Genomic DNA, 23,016 nt, shown 5'->3' with positions numbered 1-23,016 from the left:
TTATGAAATGTTTTTTAAAGGCTCTAAATGTATATTTGATTATCTGAGGTTAAGTTATGTCTGCATAACATCTTTGGAGGGTTTCACAATGATCTTAAAGGAAGTACTACTTTACACTTACTTCAGGTTACATTTTAGAAAATGAGTTCCTTATACATGTGTTAGTTTGATCTTTATTTTTTGCATTTTTTAAATTTAGATTTTGACTTATATTAGCATAGAAGAGATGCTATCATTTAATCAACATAGATTTGACAGGAAGTAACCTTTATGGCTAGAAAAAAGCCTGGCAGATTGAACTGTGCAGACGTGCATGGTGAGGATGATGTGTGGTGAATTTATTTTTCAGGATACTGGATGGAAGACTGCCATTTGTCCAGATTACTGCCCCAACATGTATGAAGACATGCAAACACTGGCTAATGTGCTTCAGTCTGATCTTGGCAGAGATATGCGTGTCCATCACAGCACGTTTCTGTGGTTCATCCCTTTTGTTCAGTCGCTTATGGATCTCAAGGACTTGGGTGTAGCATATATAGTAGAGGTCATTCACTACCTCTGCTCGGAAATCAAAGATATCGTCAATGAAAGAATCCAGCAGTGTGACAAAATCTCTGAATTTTTTCTCCTGATCTTGGTGTCCGTTATTGAACTACACAGAAATAAAAAGTGCCTGCATTTGCTATGGATTAGCTCCCAAGAATGGGTGGAAGCAGTGGTGAGATGTGCTAAGCTTCCAGCTATAGCATTTACACGGTGCACTGAGAAGGCATCTGGACACTGCGGGAGAGGTTCATCAGCAGTATCTTTACAAGCTTCTAATTCTGTGCAGCATGCCTGTGTGCAGTTGATACGCAGCCTTCTTAGAGAAGGCTATCAAATTGGGCAGCATTCTCTTTGCAAGCAATACCTAGACAAACTCAATCATCTTCTGCGAGGAAATCTATCTTTAGGTTGGCAGCTGAACAGCCAGGAAACCCAGGAATTACAAACGTGTTTAAGGCAAGTTATAAGAAGTATAAAGGGCAGGGCACTGAATACCTCTGCGCCTGTAGGAAACAATGCAAACTCTACAACTTTGCCTACCATTTCTGTAAAGCAGGAGAAGAGCGCGCATGGTGATGGAAGCAAGATGAGTGCACATGGCAGAGGTGACCTTAGTTCACCATTTGCTGCCATAGCGAAGGAAGGCAGAGATGATGATTGTCAAAAGAATCCTTTCGATAGAAGAAAGAGTGCCTGGGAAGAGGAATGTAGAGATGCATCTAAAAGTTCAAGATCTTGGACATCCACAGAAGGTCTTTTAATGAATATTAAAAAGGAACTTAATGACTTCACAACTCAGGAATACATCTACCCACAGAACTCAACAAAAGTATGTGGGAAAGTTCAGGAAAATAGGGATGATGATCTTGTGGCAGGGAAATGTGATATGGATAATCAGTGCTTTAATCCAAATGCCCAGCATTCAGATTTTGGAAGAGCTGGAGAGTTGGAAAAGAAATGTGAAGCAGGACCCGTAACACCAGTGCGTCTGACTACTCAAAGTCACATTGGTTCTCCAGAACATATTTACAGCTCAGATGTGAAGGAAAGCAGTATGTCTCCCAGTTCATCTTCAAGGTTTCAAGTAGATGTACATAGACTCACAAGTTTGAAAAACAAGGTAAAGAAAATGGAGTGGCCCTCAAAACTATCACAGCCAGCGAAGCCACGTGACTTGAAAAACTGCAGTTTAGCAACAAGTGCTTCAAAAGCAAAGATAGAGCAGCCTAAGTCTTGCACTGGTTATCTGTGTAGCAGCAAAGATTGTCATAAACACCGGGGAGTAAATACTGTGTGTGAAAGTGAAATCTCCTTTGATACTTCATCTTCAAGGAGTTGTGAAAGTGCACAGGAAAAAGGTGTCAACAGTGCTCTTCAATCCAGGCTGGTCCCCACTAAGCAGGTATCAAAAGAAACACCACTAGATTGCTCTAGCTCCTCTAAAAATGAACCTACTGTGCAAAAAAAGGAAGATGAAGGTATTTTGCTTTCAGGGATTAGTGACACCTTACAGAAAAAAGTATCCACTGAAGAAAAATCAAGTCCATTTTTGAAGTCTGTGTTTAAGACAGAACCTGACTTGCAAACGTCAGACCGGGAACAGCCTAATTTAAATGACTTGGTTAAATATGACTGTAAAGGTCAAATTTCAAAGACATTCTGTATGGATAAAACTTCAGCAAATGGTCATGTTCCATCTAGCTCTGAAAACCAGAGGGATATATCCAACCCTGCTTCTCAGATCAGGCCACTGTCAGTGAAGTGTGAATCAAGTGACAGGTTGTTCAAATTTTCAAAATATTTTAAGAGAGAAAACAATTCAGTGAAGAAGGAGGAGGATTTTGTGAAGATGGTTTCTGAAGATAATGCTTTAACAGACTCCCAGGTTGACAGAGAACTCAGTAAATTATCTTTAGTTGCATATGCCAAAAGTGTCAATTTTTCCTTGGATTCAAGCCAAGAAAGCTCAGTACATCATAACGTATGTGATATTAAAAGGAAAGTGAAAGGTGCTGTAAGATCTTCCAATGATGGCCAAAGTACCAAGTCTCCCTGTGATGCAGATTGCCTTGACAATCAAGTCATTGTAATTTCAGACTCTTCTGATGAAGAAGATGATGTGGCTGACAAGGAGGAAACAAAAAAAATGAATGAAAATGTGTGTCCTGAAAAGCACCCTTCAACTTCCAGCTGCATTTCTGATAGTAATACCAAATTAGAATCAAAGACGCCGCAGAGCTCTCCCTTGCCACTGGAAGACTGTGAGTCTCAGTACTTTGAATTTGAAACAGAAAGTGATGTCTTTTCGGTTTGGCAAGATACTCAAGCATATAGTACGGAACCAACTCAAGAGTATAAACAAGATCATGTTTCAACATCAGTTGATAGTAGCAATTTAGATGGCTTACTGAACGATCACACAAATGAATGGGGTTATGATGTGGATTACATAAGTGATGAAACCATGGAAGAAGGAGCAAACTTGATAGAAAAGCAAACAGAAAATATTTCTCATCAGAAGGAAGCTGATAATACAGAAGTAGTAACTAATTCAACATTACAAGAATCTGTTAGTAAGGGAAATACAAAAGATGAACTGGAGAATTTTGCAGACAAAGGCGCTGTTGCTAAAGACTTCACACTGGACTCAAAATTGACTGAACCCAGAGCATCTACATCTAACATCTCATTAGCTTCAAAGTTGGCGCTTAAGAAAAATAGCGCAAGCCCACGGAAGAATATAGTAAAATCTAAGGTAGCAAGAACTATTCAAAGAAGTCCTAAGAAACCTCCTGTTCTAAAACCAGCACAAAATAAAAAACTACTTCAAAATACAGCAAAAAATTTTCAGCCTGGCAGGTCAATGCCTGCTGTTGTTCCTCCAAGGAAGATTAGACAGTGTCCTGCACCCACATCAACTGTAGAAAAACTTGGTCTGAAGAAGGCACCCCGCAAAGCGTATGAATTATCCCAGCGTTCTTTGGAGAGTCTAGCTCAATTGCGCAGCTATGGTAAAGCTGCAGGGAGAGTTGCACAGAAACAGAAGATTAAACCAATTGCTCCTCAAAGTTTGTCTGTAAAACATAACAAAAAATTTCTAGCCTGTCAAGACCTTCAGTTTTTAAGGCAGACAAGGCCCCAAAAAAGCAACAAAGTGAAAAATCTTGCAGGACGTTCTGAGAGTAGAAACAAAAAAGTTAGCAAAGTGGATGCAAAATGTATGAGACAAAAGCCTGTCAGTTTTCAACTGGGATCTGTTGAAAACCAAAGAGAGAAAAAAAGAGAGGAGACTGACTCTCCCTCTGCTGATGAGAGAAAATTTCAAATTTTCTCTGTGGAGGAGGAGACGTGTCTCTCTAAAACGCCTAGTTCTTCAGACTCGAGCAGAAAATCAGAGGATAACAGTATGTTGGCTCCTCCTGTACCTATGGATTCAAGTCTCTCTTCAGCTGCGCTTGTTGGAGATGATAAAGATGAACCTTCAGGAAAAGGTTCCATTGTCCAGCCTGAGCATGAGAACAGAACTTCAAAAGAAAATGGGTGTAACCCAAATGAAAACAGTGAAGATGATGATGATGATCTATTTTTAACTCAGCTAGATCCTGTGGATATGGAATTATGTTTGGAGGAGGAAAGTGTTCAAGGTACTATTATAGCTAGTAAGAAACCTGAGGAAATGGATACTGCTGAAAGCCTTCAGCAGAATGAATCCTCGACTGTTGTGAAATGTAAGTACAAAGACTGTACAGAAAAAGTGGAAAAACCAGGAGAGTACTGTAGTAAGCATTCAGCCACCAGCTCAGAAGGTGATCACTTGTTTGCCAAACCTTCTCTCCTGCCACCTTCTAAAACGAGAAAGCCTTCCACTACCAAAATTTTCAGCTCAGCAAGTTCTTCACGGAATGCAGCCTTCAGCAAGGATCTCGAAGTTGGCAAAAAGCTACCACCAGCTTCAAAAAGCAAAGTGAATGCAGCAAAACTGGTGGTGGCCAAGCCACTAAATGCAAAGGCTATACTACCAACAGGAAATCAAACATGCAAGTTGCCGAGTTTCAGTAATGTACCTCAACCCTGTATTCCTAAAAACGTTCTCCAGTCACAAAATAGACAGAACGACAATGCTTCCAATATTTCCAGAAGGCCTGCCCGAGAAGCATATTATTCTTCCTGTCTTGGCGCTCACCAGCGTGATCATAGTATTTTTGTTAATGAAGTCTTAAAGTGGACTTATGAAATGTTTGCAAGCTCCAACCAGTTTGGACCTCCAAGTAGTCTTCTGCAGTCTGTAGTAGCCTCTGTTCCTGTCCAATTTCAGGGATACAATGACTATTTTAATACTTTTTTTCCCTTGATGATGCTAAATGCCTTTGAAACAGTAAGTAGCTATCTGCCTCTTGATTTGTTTTCATCAGCCCTAGTAAATTTTACAAAAAGATTAAAAACTGCTTTATGTCCTCTGTTTACCTTCTGAAAATGTTCAGCTACAGACCGGAATAGAGGAATGAATTGAGGGAAATAATCTAGACAGTTATGTTTAAGGTTGGGAACTGTCAGTGTTATTCATATCAGTGAAGCTTTTTACTGTGGATGTGCACCCAAAATAGTGTGCAAAGGGAGGGGAAAAGGATGTGGTTCCTCTTTCTTTGTAGCATATAAAGCTTAAAACAGAAATCTTTGTTTAAGAAAAGGAGGTCTTTCAATGACAGTGTCTGTAAAAGGAGGATAAGAATGTCATGTTTTGATTTATGTTGAGAACTTTTGTGAGAGAGTAGGTTAATCTGAGAAGTACTTTTTTTGCAAACAGTTTAATTAAAGGAACATGGGTTTTTTCACTATTAAAGCTAGAGTCTATATGCTTTCAAGTTTGGTCATTGTATCACTTTTTCCATGGAAGTAAGGTAGAAAATGAAGTCAATACCAATAATACTGGTATTTTAAGGTGAAAATGCAAGGCAAGGGGAACCCACATTTGTTTTGAAGAGCTTTGTAAGAAAGTATATTTAATGTGGGGTGGCTGGGGAGGAAGCGCTTTTGTTTGACCTGTGCGTGTTTATATGTAATGTGTATGCATATGTTGAAAAAAGGAAGGAGTAAGACTCTTTGTCTTGTACTTGACAATCTGTTAGCTTGCTTTTATTTCTGCTGAGTATGTTTGCCCTTTGAGTCATGATATGCTATTTTTCTGATACACTAAACCTTTAAAAGTATTTTTATTTAGCTTTTACTTTCCAACATGTAGCTGGCACAAGAGTGGATAGAAAAGCAGAGAGTAAGAGAGAAGGGTTACTACTTCTACTTACAGAACTTCAGCGCTGACTCGAATACAGCAGACTTTACAGGTAAGGGTTTTGTGTTTTTGGGTTTTTTTTTGGTTAGGTGTGGTGTTTTTTTTGCTTTGTTTTTATAAAACCCTCTTTTAATTTCCAAGTAGACAGTGCCTTATAATGAACTAACACTTACAGGTAGATTTTTTTATTTTATTTTATTTTGTTTAAATACAGAAAGGATATTGAACTTGCTATTGTACAGAATGCACAAAGCAGACGTTTATATTTTACAGGGAATTTGCACCCTAAGTGTTCAGTACAAAAAGTTATTTGATTGCTGTTGGAATATTTTCCATCTCATTTGGCATTTTGTTTCAGTTTCTTTTGGTAAATAAAATAGTCCTTGACTTGCTCTATTTTGTTCAGGCTTAAGAATGCAGGATGGAGTTAAAACTCCTCGTAATCTTTTTTTTGCTATAGCTTTTAATAGCTTTAAAAGTTAATGGATGGGTGTTATTGAAGTATATGCAATATGTTAATTGCAGTATAATCTTCTATACGTTATAATCAGAAAGTAATTGTAACCATTTTCCTTTTAATGTTCTCATTTTAAAATGTATTTTGGGTAGCTCATTTTCAAGAAAGTGATTTGGCAAAGCAGCTTCATCCAAAGGAGGACGACGTAATCTTTTTGGTGGTCCAAAAGAAAAAAGACACCTTTAGGGAAGAAAGTGAGGTGGAGAACCATATAGTGAGTCACGTTGGTCTTGTGACCCGATTTTCTCGTGCATCTGGCTGTTTAACTAGTAAGTAAATGGGGTTAACTAGTAAATAAAAGTGGGGTTCTTCTTGGTACTGTAAAATGCTTCTTCATAGCTGACTGTTGCTTGTTGTAGTGTACAACTTACCTCAGAGGAAACGGGGTGGTTTTTCCACTTTAGCACGTCTGTTCCATGCTAGAAGCTTCGTAAAAAGCCAGGAACTGAAGCTGCAAATCTGCTTTCCATGCATTTTTCTAGGGACTTCCTTCAATATAGACATTAATACTTTGTGTAGGAACAGAAACTAATGAGTAAGTGCTCTGCATACGTCTTTAGGAGTGCATTGCTGTAAGATATGAAGTACCATGAACTTCAGTGACTGACTAAAAATTTCACTATCTTCTGGAACTGAAGTTGTGAATTACCAGAATTGCCAAGTATCAAGATTAATGCTGCCTGATTAAAACAGTGATCTGAGTTGTTTTACAGAGCACTGGGTGGTTTTATTTCTGTTTGGTTTTGGGGGGGAGGATGAGGGGGAAAGGGTTTGGGTTTCTTGCAAGAATTAGTTGTTAGCTCTTTAATAGAAGGCAGCACCTGGTTCTGGTGAATTCTTTGAGTGACCTGTTTGAATATCTTTCAGTTAACAATTTGGATATTTTTGGAATTAACAACTTGTGATTTTTGTGTGTTTTTTTTTTTTTTTTTTCTTCCCCCTCTTTTATTAGGACAAAAGGAGCAGCATACCGTCTGTCATCTTTCTGTGCAAACTCGAGGCAATTTGTCATTCTTCATAAATAAGCAAGTGAAGTGTGTGGTGGTCGGCTCCCTCGTGACCACACACCGAACATTCAAAGGTCTACTACTATTGAGCCGGAGTCCCCTGGCTAAACCCATCATAAATCCAAGCTACAATGACTTCTGTCCCAGAGATTTGCCTGTAACTTCAGAAAGTGCTGTAAGTTCTTGCAGCCAGAAGTGATAGCTGGAGATGACAAAGTTAGCATTTGGATCTCATAAGCTTATTTTTGTGAAACTGGTTTTGCGTGCTGTTTTTTGAGATTACCAAGTGCAAACAGACAAGTTTCAAAAGCAGTGAGGCACTGTGCTTTCAGAGTTGGTTGATTGGGTGGATAGAGAGGAGTCTGAATTTGCTCAGGTGTTTCTGCTGTGTTGACATAGGTACTAGTAGTGTACTTTGAGCAGCTTTCAGTTTTTTTTTCCTTACTGGAGAGGTGTCTGTTCAGGAAATAAGATAATGCAAAATAAAGGTGTATAGGGTAAACAAAACCTTCATTACAGCTTTTGAGTCAGGATTGGGTGTGCCTCTAGAGCAAACTTAGAATCAAAAGCTTTCATGCCTGTAAAGTTTTTGAGTTGTAGCTAGATAGGTGGGGGACATTCTGAAAATACATAAAATGAGCACGGAAGGTTTGATCAACATTAATTCATTCATTATTTCTTTCCCGTCTGTTCCTTCAGGCATCGGATATGAATGAATACAATGAAGGTCAAAAGAGAGCCATTGAGACAGCTTATGCCATGGTAAAGCAACATCCGGGACTTCCCAAGATCTGCCTCATCCACGGACCACCTGGAACAGGGAAATCAAAAACCATTGTTGGACTTTTGTCTCGTGTTTTGAGAGAAGTGAGTGAACATGATGTGATTGTCCTGTGCTGGTGTTTGGTTTCCCAATGGAAGTGAATGACAGCTTAGGCTAAATGGAAGTGTAGTATTGTTAATTACCGGGGGTGTAATTCATTAAGCTGACCTAATTAAATATGTACTGTATAGGGTGTAAAGGTGGAAATAAGAGCTTTTGGGCATCTCGGAAAACACTTACTTAAAAGTACTTACTAAAAAGTAAAATCAAGAAAACAGGCACAATCAGTAGTATAAACACTTGATACATATAAAAAAACCTCTTAATCTTTTGATGTATTAAAGAATGTTATTTGGCTTGTCCCATTTAATGATTTTCATATTAGTATCCTGTAGATTCATCAAGTACATAATTTATGGAAATAGTATTAATACATTTGACTTGTTGTTACTCAATGTAAAGCATTCAAGCACAATAGTCCCCATACTCTGCATGCTGATTAAGATGAGCATACAGTCTTGCTTTTAAATCACAAATTCTAATAATCTGAAGAGCCTGTTTTGGTTTATTGTTAATTAATCTACAGAACACTAGGAATGAGAAAGCAACTCAAAAAACAAATTCCAAGATCAAGCCAAACCGTTTTCTAGTTTGTGCACCATCAAATGCTGCTGTAGATGAACTTATGAAAAAGATCATCGTTGCGTTTAAGGAAAAATGCCAAAACAGACAGGAGCCTTTGGGTATGGTTTATTTTAAAATTCTGTTTATATGTTAAATAGACAAAACCTGAAGGAGAAACTGGAACAGTTGATTGCATATAATACTTATACGCTACTCTAAGCAGCTTTTTTCTCTTGCAGAACATGACTGGTATATCCTCATACTGTTATTAATTTTAATGTGCTATTCTAAAAGGTGTATTATGTTTTTTTTTTAAGTAAATTGCACTTTGTCTTTATATAGACATTGACCCTTTCCTCATAATGTTAGTTTCAGTTCACCAGTTTTTAAGTACTCCTTAAAGACTTGAACGCAAGACTATTACCTTGATTTTGAATAAACTTGGACGTCGCTGCTGATGCTAAGGAGACTGAAAATTTTGATGTCCCAGAGCATCTCCAGGTTTTTTTCTCCTCCTAGTTTGTGACTAATACAAAGTAGATGAATTCTGAACAAGGCATCTAGTCTGTGATGGGGAAAAATCTGCATTGTAACCAAATGCTAAGTCGGTATTAATTTACCAGCTGCATTACTGATGGTACTCAGTAATTTTCTAACTTAAGAATTCTGTAAGTTTTAGATAAAGAAGCCTAAGAATAAGAGGTGGTTCTGTTAATTCAAAGTAACATTCTTAACTTCTAGCCACTAGTAAAACATAGGCAATGTCTGTTTTTTTAGAGTTCGGAATTACTGAATTTTTCTATGGTTGTGTTTACCTAAGTGCGGGTAAATTGTTGCAAACCCCTGAAAAGCAGAAAAGGAAGAGATTTGTTTGATATCCATGATGTTTAATTTTTTCTTCTCTCGTACCAGAGAGAAGAGATGATTGGAGCAGTCTAAAAGTGTTTTAACTCTGATTTTGTAAACAGGAAACTGTGGTGATATCAAATTAGTGCGACTTGGTGCTGAAAAGGCAATCAACAGTGAAGTCCGGGGATTTAGCCTGGATAAGCAAGTGGAACATAGAATGAGTAAGTAATATGCAAATTGGACTTTTTTTCAGTCTTGTTTAAGAACTTGAGGATGTTTTACACCTGGGACTACGTGTCCTATAGGAAGGAAGATGTAAAAGATTTTTCTGCAGTGGTGCTTCATAAGCATTGTTTTTCTCAGTGGGAAAGTGTCAGCTTATACATGGTGTAAACATCTAAGCAAAACCGAAGAAATAAGCAAGACAACTTCTTGTTTGGCTTTTTCTTTTTTTTTAAAGAAATTATAATAAATGCATGTTAAAGCCATCGGTTTTAAGCAATGTTGCTATGCAGTGTTTGAGAGCTACAGGTGGAACCAAGTCTTCTTATCTTCTATAATGAAGATAATACCCCAATAGAAAAAGCTAAAATGCAACAGAAAATGAGTTTTTTCCATTTGTTATTAATAACTTAAGATGCGTGACTGAGAGCAAGTGTTAATGTAACATAGTTTTTCTATTCTTCCTGTATGTTTGTCTTTGTTTTATTATAGAAAGAAAGCCATCTGACTACGACCAGGATATTCAGAGGAAAAAAGCAGCTCTGGATCAAAAGTTGGACATGCTGTCTCGTCAGCGTGCCATGCACAGATGTGAGAAGAGGGAGGTAATATGATAATAGTATTTTTAATCCTGTTTGTGGTTTTTTTTTTTTTTATTCATAACAATACAAAGAGTAAAGAACTCTTCCTTTTAATGCCATCTCTGAGCAGTAACTGTCTCTTCACCTGCTTTTTCAGCTAATGGAAATGTTGGTTAGCACCATGAAAGTAAATGAGGGACTTCATCAGGTTTTTTTTTTGTCTTTTTATACTGTTATTTTCAGCAAGTCAGTCATGCCTCTTCTTGCTGTATTGATCAGTAATCTTCATTTGGTTCTATCACCAGTGTAACCGTATTTATAAAATTTAATGATTTAACTTGTGTGCTTCAAAGCTCTGCTTAACTGGAATTAGTAAGATAGCTTGCAAGCTGAGATTCTGGGATGTGTTGCACTGAAGTCTTCCCATTTTTTGTCTAAAAATTTGTCATTTACGCTCAAATTATAGATTTTTGATGGTAAACCACTTTCCCAGTTGCACAGAAACGTTAAGTGTAGTATTGTGTGTGGGAAGTTTAAATATATTGACCATTTCCTAAGAAACTTACCTGCTTTTTCAGACATGTTTGATATTAAAAGACTGTGTGAACAAATCTACACGTTTAGTAAATGAATTAGGGTATGGGAGGAAAAATGGTATATGGGAAATGTGTGTTAATTGGTCCTGATATTATTTCTCTCTCCTGTCGTGTCCCCCCCCCATCTAGAGTCAAATGTTAGATGATGAAATTGGCAGGCTTTCAAAGGAGAGACAACAGCTTGCTTCTCAACTAAAGGAGGTAGGAATTTGTCTTAGGGCAGCTCTTTAATAAACCTTAACTAATCTATTTATATACTTGGTGTGCTTTAATTGTGGTGGAGATTTGGTTTTGATGTGGCTGGGAGTATTTTTAAAGTAGTAGGTAAATAGATAAAGATCATGACCTGAGTAAGTTATGGACAGCCTGCTGTGAAAACCAAGTGTACTCTGGCTGCATATTGCAAAAAATCCCAGGTGGGAATATTCACACTTATGGTTAATTTTAAATGAAATGTGTCTTTAGCAAAGAAGTAATAGAAACATACATGTCCTCATGTTCTAGGATGTATCTTCATCACCACTTTCATGCCCCTTACAATCCTACTGGGTTTGAGATACTTTTAAATGTTTCTAAGTAAAGCAACAGCTGGAAGATTTGTGTGTGTGTTGAAAGAGAGGGTTGAAAGTAGAAATAGGCACTGATAGCAAAATGAGTAATTAAGGCTGAGTAGGATGAACCATGAGATGAAGGAAGGTTCAGCTTTAACAAATATATGCTGACTCTTAATGGTCACGTAGGCTTGAGTCGCAAAAGCGATGGCGAACTAAACTTTGCTCACAGTTACTGTGTCTAGATTGCATAGCTGTAGAGATACAGGAATACTTCTTTCCGGTTTGCCTTCTCAAAGGTGATGTAGTTTAAAGTGAGAATATCACTTCAGCTAAGCAAACTGTTGACTTTCATTCATGATAATGGAGATAGTTTCATTGAGATGATGTGTTATGCGTGATCTGTTTGGCTGTTAGACGTGTCCAGGCAGTTAGAAATTGCTCTAAGGTGGTTCAAGGAAACTAAAAGAGAAGAGGAGACACGGTGTCCTGTTGTACTTGAAGGTTCGGGGGCACTCTCAGAAAGTACAGACAGATATCATCTTGGAGTCTGACATCATCTGCTGCACACTGAGCACAAGTGGAGGAAGTCTGCTGGAATCTGCTTTTTGGCGGCAAGGACTTGATCCTTTCAGCTGTGTCATTGTGGATGAGGTCAGTAAAGCTATGTAGAACTACAGCATGTTCCACCTCTAAAGGTCTGCCTTGTTCTCTGCTTAAGCTACATGTGATCGTTGGCTGCTGGTGTAATGTATTGTGGCTTGACTGTCCCATCCCCACCTTTTAACTGATAACCATTCTGTCCTGCCATGTAGAGCTGTAAGAAGAAAGTATAACTCTTAACTGATTCTTTTTCTGACTCGTTTGGTGCTCTAACGGCAGACAACTTTTAAGTAAAAGTCGTGGCTAAAGTGTGGTTCTTGCTGTAGAGGTTTCCAGGTGGTTGGAGTTTTTCATTTGGGAAAAATTCTTCTTTCTCTCGCGCCCTTTTTTTTTTTTTTTTTTCTCCCCAGAAGCCTTAAAAAGCATTTTTGAGTTATTCAGGCTCTTTTACAGGAAATTTAACATACTTCTGTCCACTCCTTTGCTTACAACTTCTAATTTTTGTCCTATTTTTGTATATAAAAGGCAGGGCAGTCCTGTGAAGTTGAAACACTGATTCCACTGATTCATCGCTGTAATAAACTTGTCCTTGTTGGAGATCCCAAACAGCTTCCTCCTACTGTAAAATCGATAGTAAGTGTTCAAACTGTATTTTTTTAATGCCATATAGTGGATAGAGTATAAGAACAGTATCTATAGAAAATACGTATAAAAAGAAAAAAGACATTTCATTGTCAGATCGTGACATGTATCAGATAATAACTTTTGCCCTGCCAAGTTTTAGTCTCTGTTATGTGGAGACCATATCAATACTGCCTTCAAATGTGTGACTTAAACTAATACAGGTGTGTGAGTGCAACCTCTAGAGACTTTCCTGGTGTGGCTTTAAACTGATTTCATGCACCATTAAGAATAGCTACGGTAACACAAACTTCAGTGTAACTTGGCACTTGGTTTGTGATGGATGCTGTGCTGCGTCAGGCTCTGTTACTTCATTGTTTGAGCTTCAGTCGGTGTCACATTCCTTAAGGAATGGAGGATGAACGTGACCTGCTTGTATGGGGACTTCCTCACCCTATGGATGTGTTCTGTGGGTTAACATATAGGAGCACTTTCTTGTGTCCAATCGTAAGGAGGACTGTTGTAAGCATCTAATACAGAAAGGAGGAAAGCAAGACTGGCTTCTCTAGAAGGATAAATTATCTGGGGGCTGTGTGCTTGTTTTACAAGATCCCACCTGGAAGATCTTGCCTTTTATTGTTGATATTTTTAAAATTTTACTATGTTGTGACTCACAAAGGAAAGCTGTCTTGCTGAAGACTATGCTGACAAATATTCAGATTTATGCAGGTGAATTCTACTGAAATAATAAGACTAACACAAACAGAAAACTAATGCAAGTAGTTGTCATTTTGTCAGTGATTTAGAAGTTTAAAAGAAAATACCAAAGTCCAAAAAGCAATTTCCTGTTCTTAATTTGGGACCTAATTCTCCAGAAGTCAATCTCATGTTTTCCCTCTGGCAGAAAGCTCAGGAATATGGCTACGATCAGTCCTTGATGGCACGTCTGCAGAGACATCTGGAGGAGCAAGTGCAGAAGAATGTTTTACGAAGCCTGCCAGTTGTGCAGCTGACTGTGCAGTACAGGATGCACCCTGACATCTGCTTCTTCCCGTCCAAATATGTTTACGGCAGGACTCTAAAGACTGACAGGTGAGTAGCTCTCTGTTCTCCTTTCTGAGTGGGGAGTATTTCAAAGAAGCCTTTTCACATCAGGATATTCTTTTGACTCTAAAGATTCCTGAGGTGGTGGGGAGGGTAAGATGCTTAATGGAAGAAAATTTGCATTCCATGTCTTGCTAGTGCCGATTGTTATATGTAAGTTAACTAGATCACTTAAAATTGAGCATACTTACTGCTTAGAGTTCATTTTCAGGCCTCAGTATATGCAGGTACCAGTGAAAATTAACGACTGTGGAAAAAAGGCTGAAAGCTGCTTGTGTTTGATAAGCATGGTATAAATAAATGAAGTACTGGTTCTTAGAATTTCTATATGGTTACCTGGTGATAAAAATGTTATTTACAGAGCAACAGAAGAGAACCGATGTTCTTCAGAGTGGCCATTCCAGCCCTACCTTATTTTTGATGTAGGAGACGGTCGTGAGGAGCGAGACAATGAGTAAGTCCTGCATTCTACTCTGCCAGACTTTAGATTTGCTGAGAATTAATTACCTGCGGAAGAGTTGTCTTTTCTCGGCTATTCTTCGCAATATGCATTAAGTAACCAGAACTGCATTTTCAAGTTGATTTGATAGAATTTTACAAAAAAAATTATTTACTAAAAGTGCATGTAAAGTGTTGTTTGTTTTTTTTTTTCCACCAGAAATTGGTTTTGATCCTGGTTTGAGTATTTGCTAGATGCCTACAGTCTCTGCTAACTCCAGTAACAGTTTCTGAGTTCCTGATTTATTCTTTTATCGGTGACTTTCCTTTCACAGCTGCATGCTGAGGTAATGCCAGAAGGTGGCAGGCTCTGTCCTCCCTTTTGCCTATTTTGTAAGGAAAGCAAAGCTGTGTTAGCTGCTCCTCACAGCCCACTTGCAAAGTTCTTTGAGCATCTATGTGAAGGAGGCTGCAAAAGTTCAAGACGGGGGCTTTGACTCGCAATCCCCCTACAAAGTGAGCTGAAGCATTGAATTTGAAAGAGCTGTCAAATGTATTTCTGTAATGTTTCCATTCTGTCTTGTTCAGCTCTTTTAGTAATCCTCAGGAAGTGAAGCTGGTGATGGAATTAATTAGAACAATTAAAGAAAAAAGGAAGGATCTGGGTCTTCGTCGCATTGGAATAATTACCCCTTACAGTGCACAGAAAAAGAAAATTCAAGAACAACTGGACAGAGTGTTTAAGAATAACAGGTAAAGAAACCATGAGTTTTCGAATGGGACTTGGCTCTTGCATGTTAGTCCTTTATTCTCTTAACACAGTGGCAACAGCTCAAACTTTTTTCTGCACTACTGAAGTCTGTACTTAATCATTCCTTTAAAGGGGGCATGCAAACCTTTTGCTTAAAACAGGCATGGCTTCCGTACTGTTTCCTAGTTATTGCTTGGATACATGCTTTGATTAGTTTGCTGTTCTGAATAAAGCTGATTTAAAAGAAAACCCAGAATTCCAAGCTACCTGGGCCTGAACAGCTTTTCAACAATGATGCTGGCCTCAGAAAAGCAAATTCAGCTTTAGGTTTGTACACTGAATCTTTTCATACATTGAAGCAGAAATTTACCCTGGGTTATTTTGACAGCTGATCATTAAGGATGGTGTTTACACTATTTGCATCATTGTGTTGCTTAAAAATTGAACTAACTTAATTTAACAGCTTGGTAATTCTTTCTTCAACAGCCCAGGAGAAGTGGACACAGTGGATGCATTCCAGGGACGAGAGAAAGACTGCATCATAGTGACATGCGTCCGGGCAAACGACACTAAAGGGTCAATTGGGTATGTTTCTCTTCAGTGGTTTGCAAATCCCATTTCCAGTGACACTATAGATGTAGTCATTATTTTTCTAATGACCAGTGAGAAAGTTATTAGAGAACAAGTCACTACAGCCAGCAAATTAAAGTGTATCGTAATGCATGAATTAAAGTTACTGGTTTGAGATCTCTGAACAAAAGGGACATGGAAATGCTCAGCATTGTGTTCTGCATTGAATGCTGATGAATTTGCATGGATGCCTTAGCTTGTCACGGTTTCAGTTCGGCAGGATTGGTCTTGGGAACTTGGCTCTTTGTATTAGTACTGCAGCAGTTATTTTGCTTGTAGCTTTTGATGTATGTTGCAACTTTCTGAATGCGGTGCTCTTAAAATGAAATCCATTTTCTGTGACTGTCACTATCCCATTAATACAGCATTCTGTCTGTAAAAGTATTGTTAACTAGATACATATGTTGCTAGGAATGTGATACAGATGAGCTGAATCTTTGATCTGTAGGTGAATGTGCTTGTCTTTTGAATTAGGAGATTTGCGGGAAGTCTTGATTCAAGATCGCAAATTTGATAATTTTAGATAGATTTTTCCTATCCGAAACAGAAGGAACTAGATACTGGGTGTGCTGTTCACCCCCAGACCGCTATAGCAGCGGTCTGTAATTTACTGTTCTGTAACTTACTCATCATTTTAATTTAAAAAAAAGGTAATAGAAATGTGCCTTTTTATAGGTAATTGGCTTTTAAGTCAAACTATGGGAAGCCTGTTTGCATAAACAAAAGTCTTTGTTTCCACATAGCAGGTTTCAGTAAGCTACTTATATCTACTGATACTGATTTTCTAATTGCTAGATAAAGGGCTTTTAATTGTGCTGATCCATGCTACTTTGGGAAGAGTGAGAATCCAAATCCTATAATAAACAACAATGATGCTTTTTGGAGATTTCTTGATCTGGTTGATTGAGTTTGGAAACTGAAGGCAGCTAGAGCCTGCCGGTTCTTCTGGCTGACATGGGACTTAGCTGCTATCTGTTCTATTGGAAGAAAACTTTCCAGCTTACTGTGCTGAAGGTTTATATATTAAAGCTTTGGCTGTGCAGTGTCTTAGAAGCTGCACGTACCGATGACTTGGACACCTCTGTTTCAGGGTCTGGTGTCATTGGCAAGGTGTGATGGGAAAGTCTGCATCACCCTTACCTGTGATCTTGTAGCTGAGTAAAGTATTTTGGTCTCCAAAGCTGCTAGTCCAGCATTAAATTTACTCTGAAAGTAACTTTCAAAGGGAGGAGAAAATTCTCCAAGAAATGACAACAGCAGATTATTTTTTTTTTCCTTTCCTGAGAAAATAATCTCATCATCTTTCAGGTTTAGAAGCTGTTAGGAATATTTAGCAGTCTTTCAAGATGCCTTCCTCCCCCTGCCCCAAGACCTAGAGAACTGCAATATCTGTGCTGCGGGATCCACTCCCTCAGTCTGCTTTCTGCCTCTCATCTTTTTTTCTTGCACTGCCCAAATTTTCTGGGGTGGCTCTGGGGCTTTTGCAGTCTTTACTGCAGGGGTTGTGAATTTGAGAAGAGCAGGTCTCAGTGCCGTAGCCACAGTACCAGGCATTGATGTTAGACCTGTTCAAATGGAGTTGTACAAAGACTTGACTTTCTATTGCCAACTTTGTTAGTATAGAACAAGCTATGCATTTTGGGAGCTTTTTCATTAGCGAAGAAATAGTTGATATTAGTTTCACAAACTTTTTTTTTTTTGAGTTTTGGTGAACAAGCCCTAACAGAAATCAGCCTTTAAGAACAGGCTAAGCATTTTTTGGCTTAGGTTTCAGTACCTTGATCTGTGATCCCACAGAACCAGTCTTATGTTTGGACTATGACAATTTTCTTCTGCAGAGAATATGCATTTCACTCTTGAAGCATGACAAAGCAAAAGTCTTCCTTCATGTGCTTCTACTGCAGTTCACTTTTAAAATAAAATATTCATGTCCAACGTTCAGTACTTCAGTAGAAAATTTTCCCATTAATCATGTCAAATATTATTAATCTATTTCAGTTTAAGACAAAAAGAAGCTTAAAGTCTTGATAGGTGAAGTGAGGTTGATGTCTTCTGTACTTTGAGGAACATTTAAGGAAGCAGTGGTTGGCATTAAGAAGGGATTTGCTCTAAGAAAGGAAACATCAAGCTGGAAAGAACTGGAATTCCCTGCAAGGAATCAGAATGGTGAAAGAAAGAAAACACAATTCACACAAAGCCCTTCATGTAAGGCAGGGCTGCTGCAGTGGCGTCTGGGAATGGGTCATGAACTGCTGCCTTCTTTGTAACTGCTTCTGTTATCTTCATTTCACTGAAATTGAATACTATCTCTCTTTCATAACACTTAAATCTTGTGGAAGTAGTAGTTTAGGAGCTTAGTTTTGTTTTGTCACCTAGGTTTCTGGCAAGTCTTCAGCGTCTGAACGTTACAATTACTCGAGCCAGATACAGCCTCTTCATCCTTGGAAGTCTAAAAACACTCATGGTAGGTACCGTGTTAATCAAATGATCTTCTGTGATCCACCCTTTTAGGTCAAGTTGGGTTGGGAAAGTGAAAACCATCCTTGGACTGCTCCAGTCTGAGGGGACCCTTTTCTATTGTATTGATAAATTAGTACAATCCAGGCCTCTGAAGGGTTCTCTTTGAAAGCTTTGGCTGTAACTGTCATACAAGCTTTAAAAAAAAAAAAAAAAAAAAACCAAAAAAAAAACCCCAAACAAACAAAAACCCCAACAACCCACAGTATTGTTTTCCTTGCTTCCAAGAAGGCAAGTTAGAAATTACTCTCACGATATTTTTTGTAACTAAATTGTAACACAGTCCTTTACAATTCAGGTGTGGGGGTTGCAAAAAATCTATCTGCACAGGATAGCATGATGGCAGAGATAATTTTGTGCTTGATCCGTACTGTTGCTCCAGCTATTGCAGTTGTCAGTGGATACTTGAGCAAGGAAATTTAAAAAAAACCCCAGTGATCCAAACCATCCCAAAACATTCCCCTGATCTTCATATTATTGGTTTTGACACTGCTTTGTGTAGTTACGGGGTTTCTGAGGATACTCTTCGCTTGTCCTTTTTTGAAACAGGTGTTTCTGAAACAGAACTGCCTATTTGGGGAATTATAAAGGCCCACTGAATGTGTAGGGAGTGTTCTTGAATAGACCTAATGTCTTACAGTACTTGATTTTTATTCTTTCCAAGGGTGGGGGGTGTTAGGTACACCACTAGAGGGCATTAAAGCCATGCTCCTGTTTCACACTCTATGCGAGAACTCTTCTGGCCTGCATAAATATAGAAATTGTTGTTTTAAGTAGTAGTTCACTGATGGTTGAAAGTACCTTCCCTGTGTTACAGCAGCCAGAGTGCCTATTGCTGTTTTGCAAGTGAAACATAAGATTCTTCCATTCCAGAAGGAACATAACAGTGGTTTCCATGACAGTTGTGTCAGGTACCTTGATTAAAGAGGTTGTGCATCCTCTGACACCTCTGTCCTTTTGTGTTGATTTCTCTCTGATAACTGCTTTCTTTTTTGGGGGGGTTGGGTGGTGTCTTTTTTTCTTTCTTTTTTTTAAAGGAAAATAAAGACTGGAATGAGTTGATTCAGGATGCTCAGAAAAGGGGTGCCATTATCAAGACATCAGACAAAAGCTACAGGAAAGATGCTGTTAAGATTTTGAAGCTTAAGCCAACAGTACAGCTCCCAACCAAAGCAGGGACAAAGAAACCTCCTGTATTGCAGGCTTGTTCTTCCAGTGACACGAAGGGTGAGCTTGCAAATCCAAGTGAGGCCAGCAGCCCGCGGGAACTTGCTGCTGGCGCTGGCCATGCAGCGGCCCAAGGAAGCAAAAGGCCCCAGCAGCCACAGGGGGCTCAAGCTGTAGACTCCAGGAGAGGCAGTGCCTCTGCGCCTGTGGAGGCTGCAGCGCTTTCTGCTGATCGAGAGAAACCGCGGGACCCAAGGCTGGCAAGTATGGCTAGTAGAACTGAAACCAAAGGGAAGGAGCAGGTCTCAAAAGACAGCAGTCGGTCAGCCCAGAGCAGTCCGGGATCAACATCACAGCAAGGCCTCGATGCGTCCTCAGCGGCCAGGGATCAGATGTCCAGACCAAAAAGTTCTAAGAACCCCCAGCAAACAATGGGACAAGGTGACATGCCTTCCGCGTCACCTTACGCAGCTCGGCACGAGGGTGACACCAGAGCTTCTGTATTGAAAAGCGGTTCAAAAGCCCGCAGTGAAGGAGGTCAAAGCAATAGCAGTAAGTGGAACAAAGACTGTCGTGTTTTAACAAGGAGAACATCAGAGGAACCGCCAGAGAACACAGACTCAAACAGTGCCAAGCGAAGAAAGACCTCTTACTGACTTCACTATTGGCTCATTACTGAAAATGTATTCCCAGATTTCTGTCTAGCAAGGACTGTATTTTAAATTATTTGGTACACCTGGAAGTCCCTTATATTGATACCACTACTATTAGTAGATCCATCTTTTTCCTTTTTCCCATCCTGTCCCTAATTGTGAAGGGGACTTTACACCTGACAGTTGATAGCTGTGAGCTTTTGAAAATAAAAGCTGGGTAACTGCATTGCTGGGAAGAGCAGTGAATTTTGTTATCTAGGAACTTAAGGTTGTAAATGTTTAACAATGTATATTTGTACAGTATGCAGAGTTATTTTAAGATTTAATTTAGCAGATATATAGCTTCTTGTTTCCTGTGCAAATGATAATTTCTTAGTGATGTATTTTTTTAATGAAGAACCAGAGCAAACAAAAAACCCAAAACAACAAACAAACCCCCAAAATCCAAAAAACAGAAGACTTATTTTCCCTTTGCACTAGTAAGTCTAATTTATTTGATAGCGAAGAGTGAATGTTGAAAACGTGATAGCAGTGATTCTTCCTCCTGCTCCACTAGTGCCTCAGGAAAGACTGAAGGCAGATGTACGTTGGTTGAATGGAGAGAAGTCTACTTATTTTGTGTATTTTATTCCCTGTTTTTATAGAAACAGACGAGCTTTCGTTTATACTAATGTGCCTTGAGTTTTGCTCTTGCTGCTGCTTCATCAGTTGGAATCCTTTTCTTGTTGCAGTGGCAACACAAACTGCAGGTTAAAGCCTACGAGGTCTGTTTGGTCCCAGTGAGTCCGTGTGATAAATAATCAACAGCACTGTGGAATCTTCGTCAAAGATCTAGTTAACACTTATTGGTAATGACACTTGAGTTCCATTGTAGAGAGCTTTTGGAGATCTACAGGGATAAAAATGGCAAGCAGTTCATTTTAGGTGTTACTACTGGATTCTTTCCACTGTGTTGATGAAGAATATATAACCAGTATGATGGGGGGGGGGGGGGGAATGAACTTTTTTTAAGAAGGCCTTCCTCCAATCATAACGTTTCACAATAGAAGTGGAATTATTCCTACTAAGAAAGCTTTTGGGTCACTGAAGTATCACTTCCTTTTTTCTGGAGTACATGTCTGTCTCAAGGAGGTGAAGAGCAACATTTCACATGCACAGAGTTTTGCATGGAGGTAGTCTTGCATGCTTCTGCCCGCAAGCGCAGCAGCGTGCTACGTTAATACAAGTTGGGTGCATTGTGAGTGGGCCGCGTTGCTATCTCTGCATCTGTGTTAAAATACAGCCTGCTATGACGCAGGCAGTATCCTGCTGTTCCATGCTGACTGACTTGTGCTCAGCCAGTATTAACGGCAGTGGATTTCCTTAAGCAAACGAGCTGCCAGACTTCTCTGGCCAGAATTTAGCCATAATCTTTACTTCTGTTTCTGTCCTGAAGCATTCATTGCAATGATTGGTGTTAGCTCTGTCCTTTTAACCTGCTGCCGAAGAGATACATGGGATCCAGCTCAGTGAAATACAGGTGCCTTACGTACAAAACATCAGGGAGTGGTTTAAACTGTAATCGCCAGTAAAACTTACATCCTTAATGCATCCGAGCCCAGAACAAACGTGCTTTACTGGTACCAATGGCATTGTAGGTGTGTTGGTGTCGTAGTGGTGTCACCAAACCAGGACAGCTGGGAGGCTTTCAGTTGCTGTCTGTGTCTGTCTGGCTCATTGTGCGGTGTGGTACTGAGCATTTCAAGATAATAGGGCAGAATCTGAAACGCCTGTGAAGTGAAATCAGAATGTGTGCATTGTTTAGCTATAGTCATTCATTATGTTGCAATCTTAATGCTTCAGTGAACCCTGACTTTCTCTTGTCAGCAGTACACGCTCTTCTAAAACTGCTGTGACTCTTCCTTGATGTTGTGTACCTTGTGTGAGAAGGAAGGCTGCCCGAATGAATCTGTCACCAACTGGACATTTTGGTCACTCCCACAGCGCAGAGCCCGTGCCCTGTGTGTTATCTCCCTTTATGTTACTAGGGATACTTAAAAATACTGTCATCTTTCAAACCTCTTGGCAGGGCTGTGCTGACCTGCCTGCTGTTTCTACTTAGCACATTCGAAAGGCTGCTATTCTGCAACCGGCTGTAGGATCCTACAGCTGCGGAAGCCATTTAGACTGTCTTTATGTAAATAAAGTGATGCTGGCAACAGTGTGAATGAGGAAATGCTTTTCTGGCCATTAAATAAAATTTTGTCAAAAAGAATGTTTCTTTGAAACTTTTCTTCTAGTTTTCTTTCTCCCTAATCTGCATTTCAGAACACGTTCTCCTGAGAGCTACACTTCCCATGTGATGTAAGGAATTTCATTTTAACATTTCATTTGTATTGTATTTTGCACTCAGCACGTAGGTCATGTAGTCTATTATGTCTGTATTTCTCTATGGATCGTCTTTGATGTGTGGTCAGTGGCTCAGACCGTTTTGCTTATTTAACACTAGATTTATCTGACTTAAGTTGCCAGTGGTAGCTTATTGCTGCGGTATCAGTCTGTATCATTAATGGTGTATTCTTTAATAAAAATACATTTGGGTTGTCGCACTTACAACACTTTCCCCTTTTCACATATTCAGAGTAGGTTTGTAGTTTCGATTAACTTTCTTTCCCCCTCTCTTATACCCATAACATGGACAAACAAGCAAACTCCCATCCAAAGCACCCTTCTCACTGACTCAAACGCAATCTGCATTGGGGAACAAATGGATTAGGTACAATTTTCATGATTTCTCTGCTGTTTCCAGTGTGTGTTGTAAAATACTGAGCAGCGGTGGACAGTCAGTGTTGGTAAGCTGAGTGTAGACTTGTTTATTCATTTAATATCGTCTCGGAACCAGTGACAGTGGGAGGAGGTTGTTCAGTGATTGTTCTCTTCTCCTGGGTGT

At 39.2% G+C, this 23,016-nt stretch overlaps 1 protein-coding gene across 1 annotated transcript in view; it reads left to right on the top strand.

The window, feature by feature from the left end:
* Window positions 1-20,313, top strand: part of SETX (senataxin) — a 30,613-nt gene extending 10,300 nt beyond the window's left edge. Inside the window, exons 10-26 of the mRNA XM_082492726.1 lie at window positions 350-4,921; window positions 5,786-5,885; window positions 6,443-6,619; window positions 7,303-7,532; window positions 8,057-8,224; window positions 8,767-8,923; window positions 9,773-9,874; window positions 10,368-10,480; window positions 11,182-11,253; window positions 12,108-12,257; window positions 12,732-12,839; window positions 13,732-13,919; window positions 14,293-14,385; window positions 14,958-15,122; window positions 15,607-15,705; window positions 18,127-18,214; window positions 19,305-20,313. Of these exons, the coding sequence (XP_082348852.1) occupies window positions 350-4,921; window positions 5,786-5,885; window positions 6,443-6,619; window positions 7,303-7,532; window positions 8,057-8,224; window positions 8,767-8,923; window positions 9,773-9,874; window positions 10,368-10,480; window positions 11,182-11,253; window positions 12,108-12,257; window positions 12,732-12,839; window positions 13,732-13,919; window positions 14,293-14,385; window positions 14,958-15,122; window positions 15,607-15,705; window positions 18,127-18,214; window positions 19,305-20,090 (7,368 nt within the window). The 3' untranslated portion in view covers window positions 20,091-20,313. The remainder of the gene's footprint in view (window positions 1-349; window positions 4,922-5,785; window positions 5,886-6,442; window positions 6,620-7,302; window positions 7,533-8,056; window positions 8,225-8,766; window positions 8,924-9,772; window positions 9,875-10,367; window positions 10,481-11,181; window positions 11,254-12,107; window positions 12,258-12,731; window positions 12,840-13,731; window positions 13,920-14,292; window positions 14,386-14,957; window positions 15,123-15,606; window positions 15,706-18,126; window positions 18,215-19,304) is intronic.
* Window positions 20,314-23,016: the final 2,703 nt, after the last annotated feature.

This window comes from Vanellus vanellus (assembly GCF_965231255.1).
Source record: "Vanellus vanellus genome assembly, chromosome: 18".
Classification (NCBI taxonomy): Eukaryota; Metazoa; Chordata; class Aves; order Charadriiformes; family Charadriidae; genus Vanellus; species Vanellus vanellus.
The sequence above is the reverse complement of the archived record's forward strand: the minus strand, read 5'-3'. Positions and strand labels throughout refer to the sequence as shown.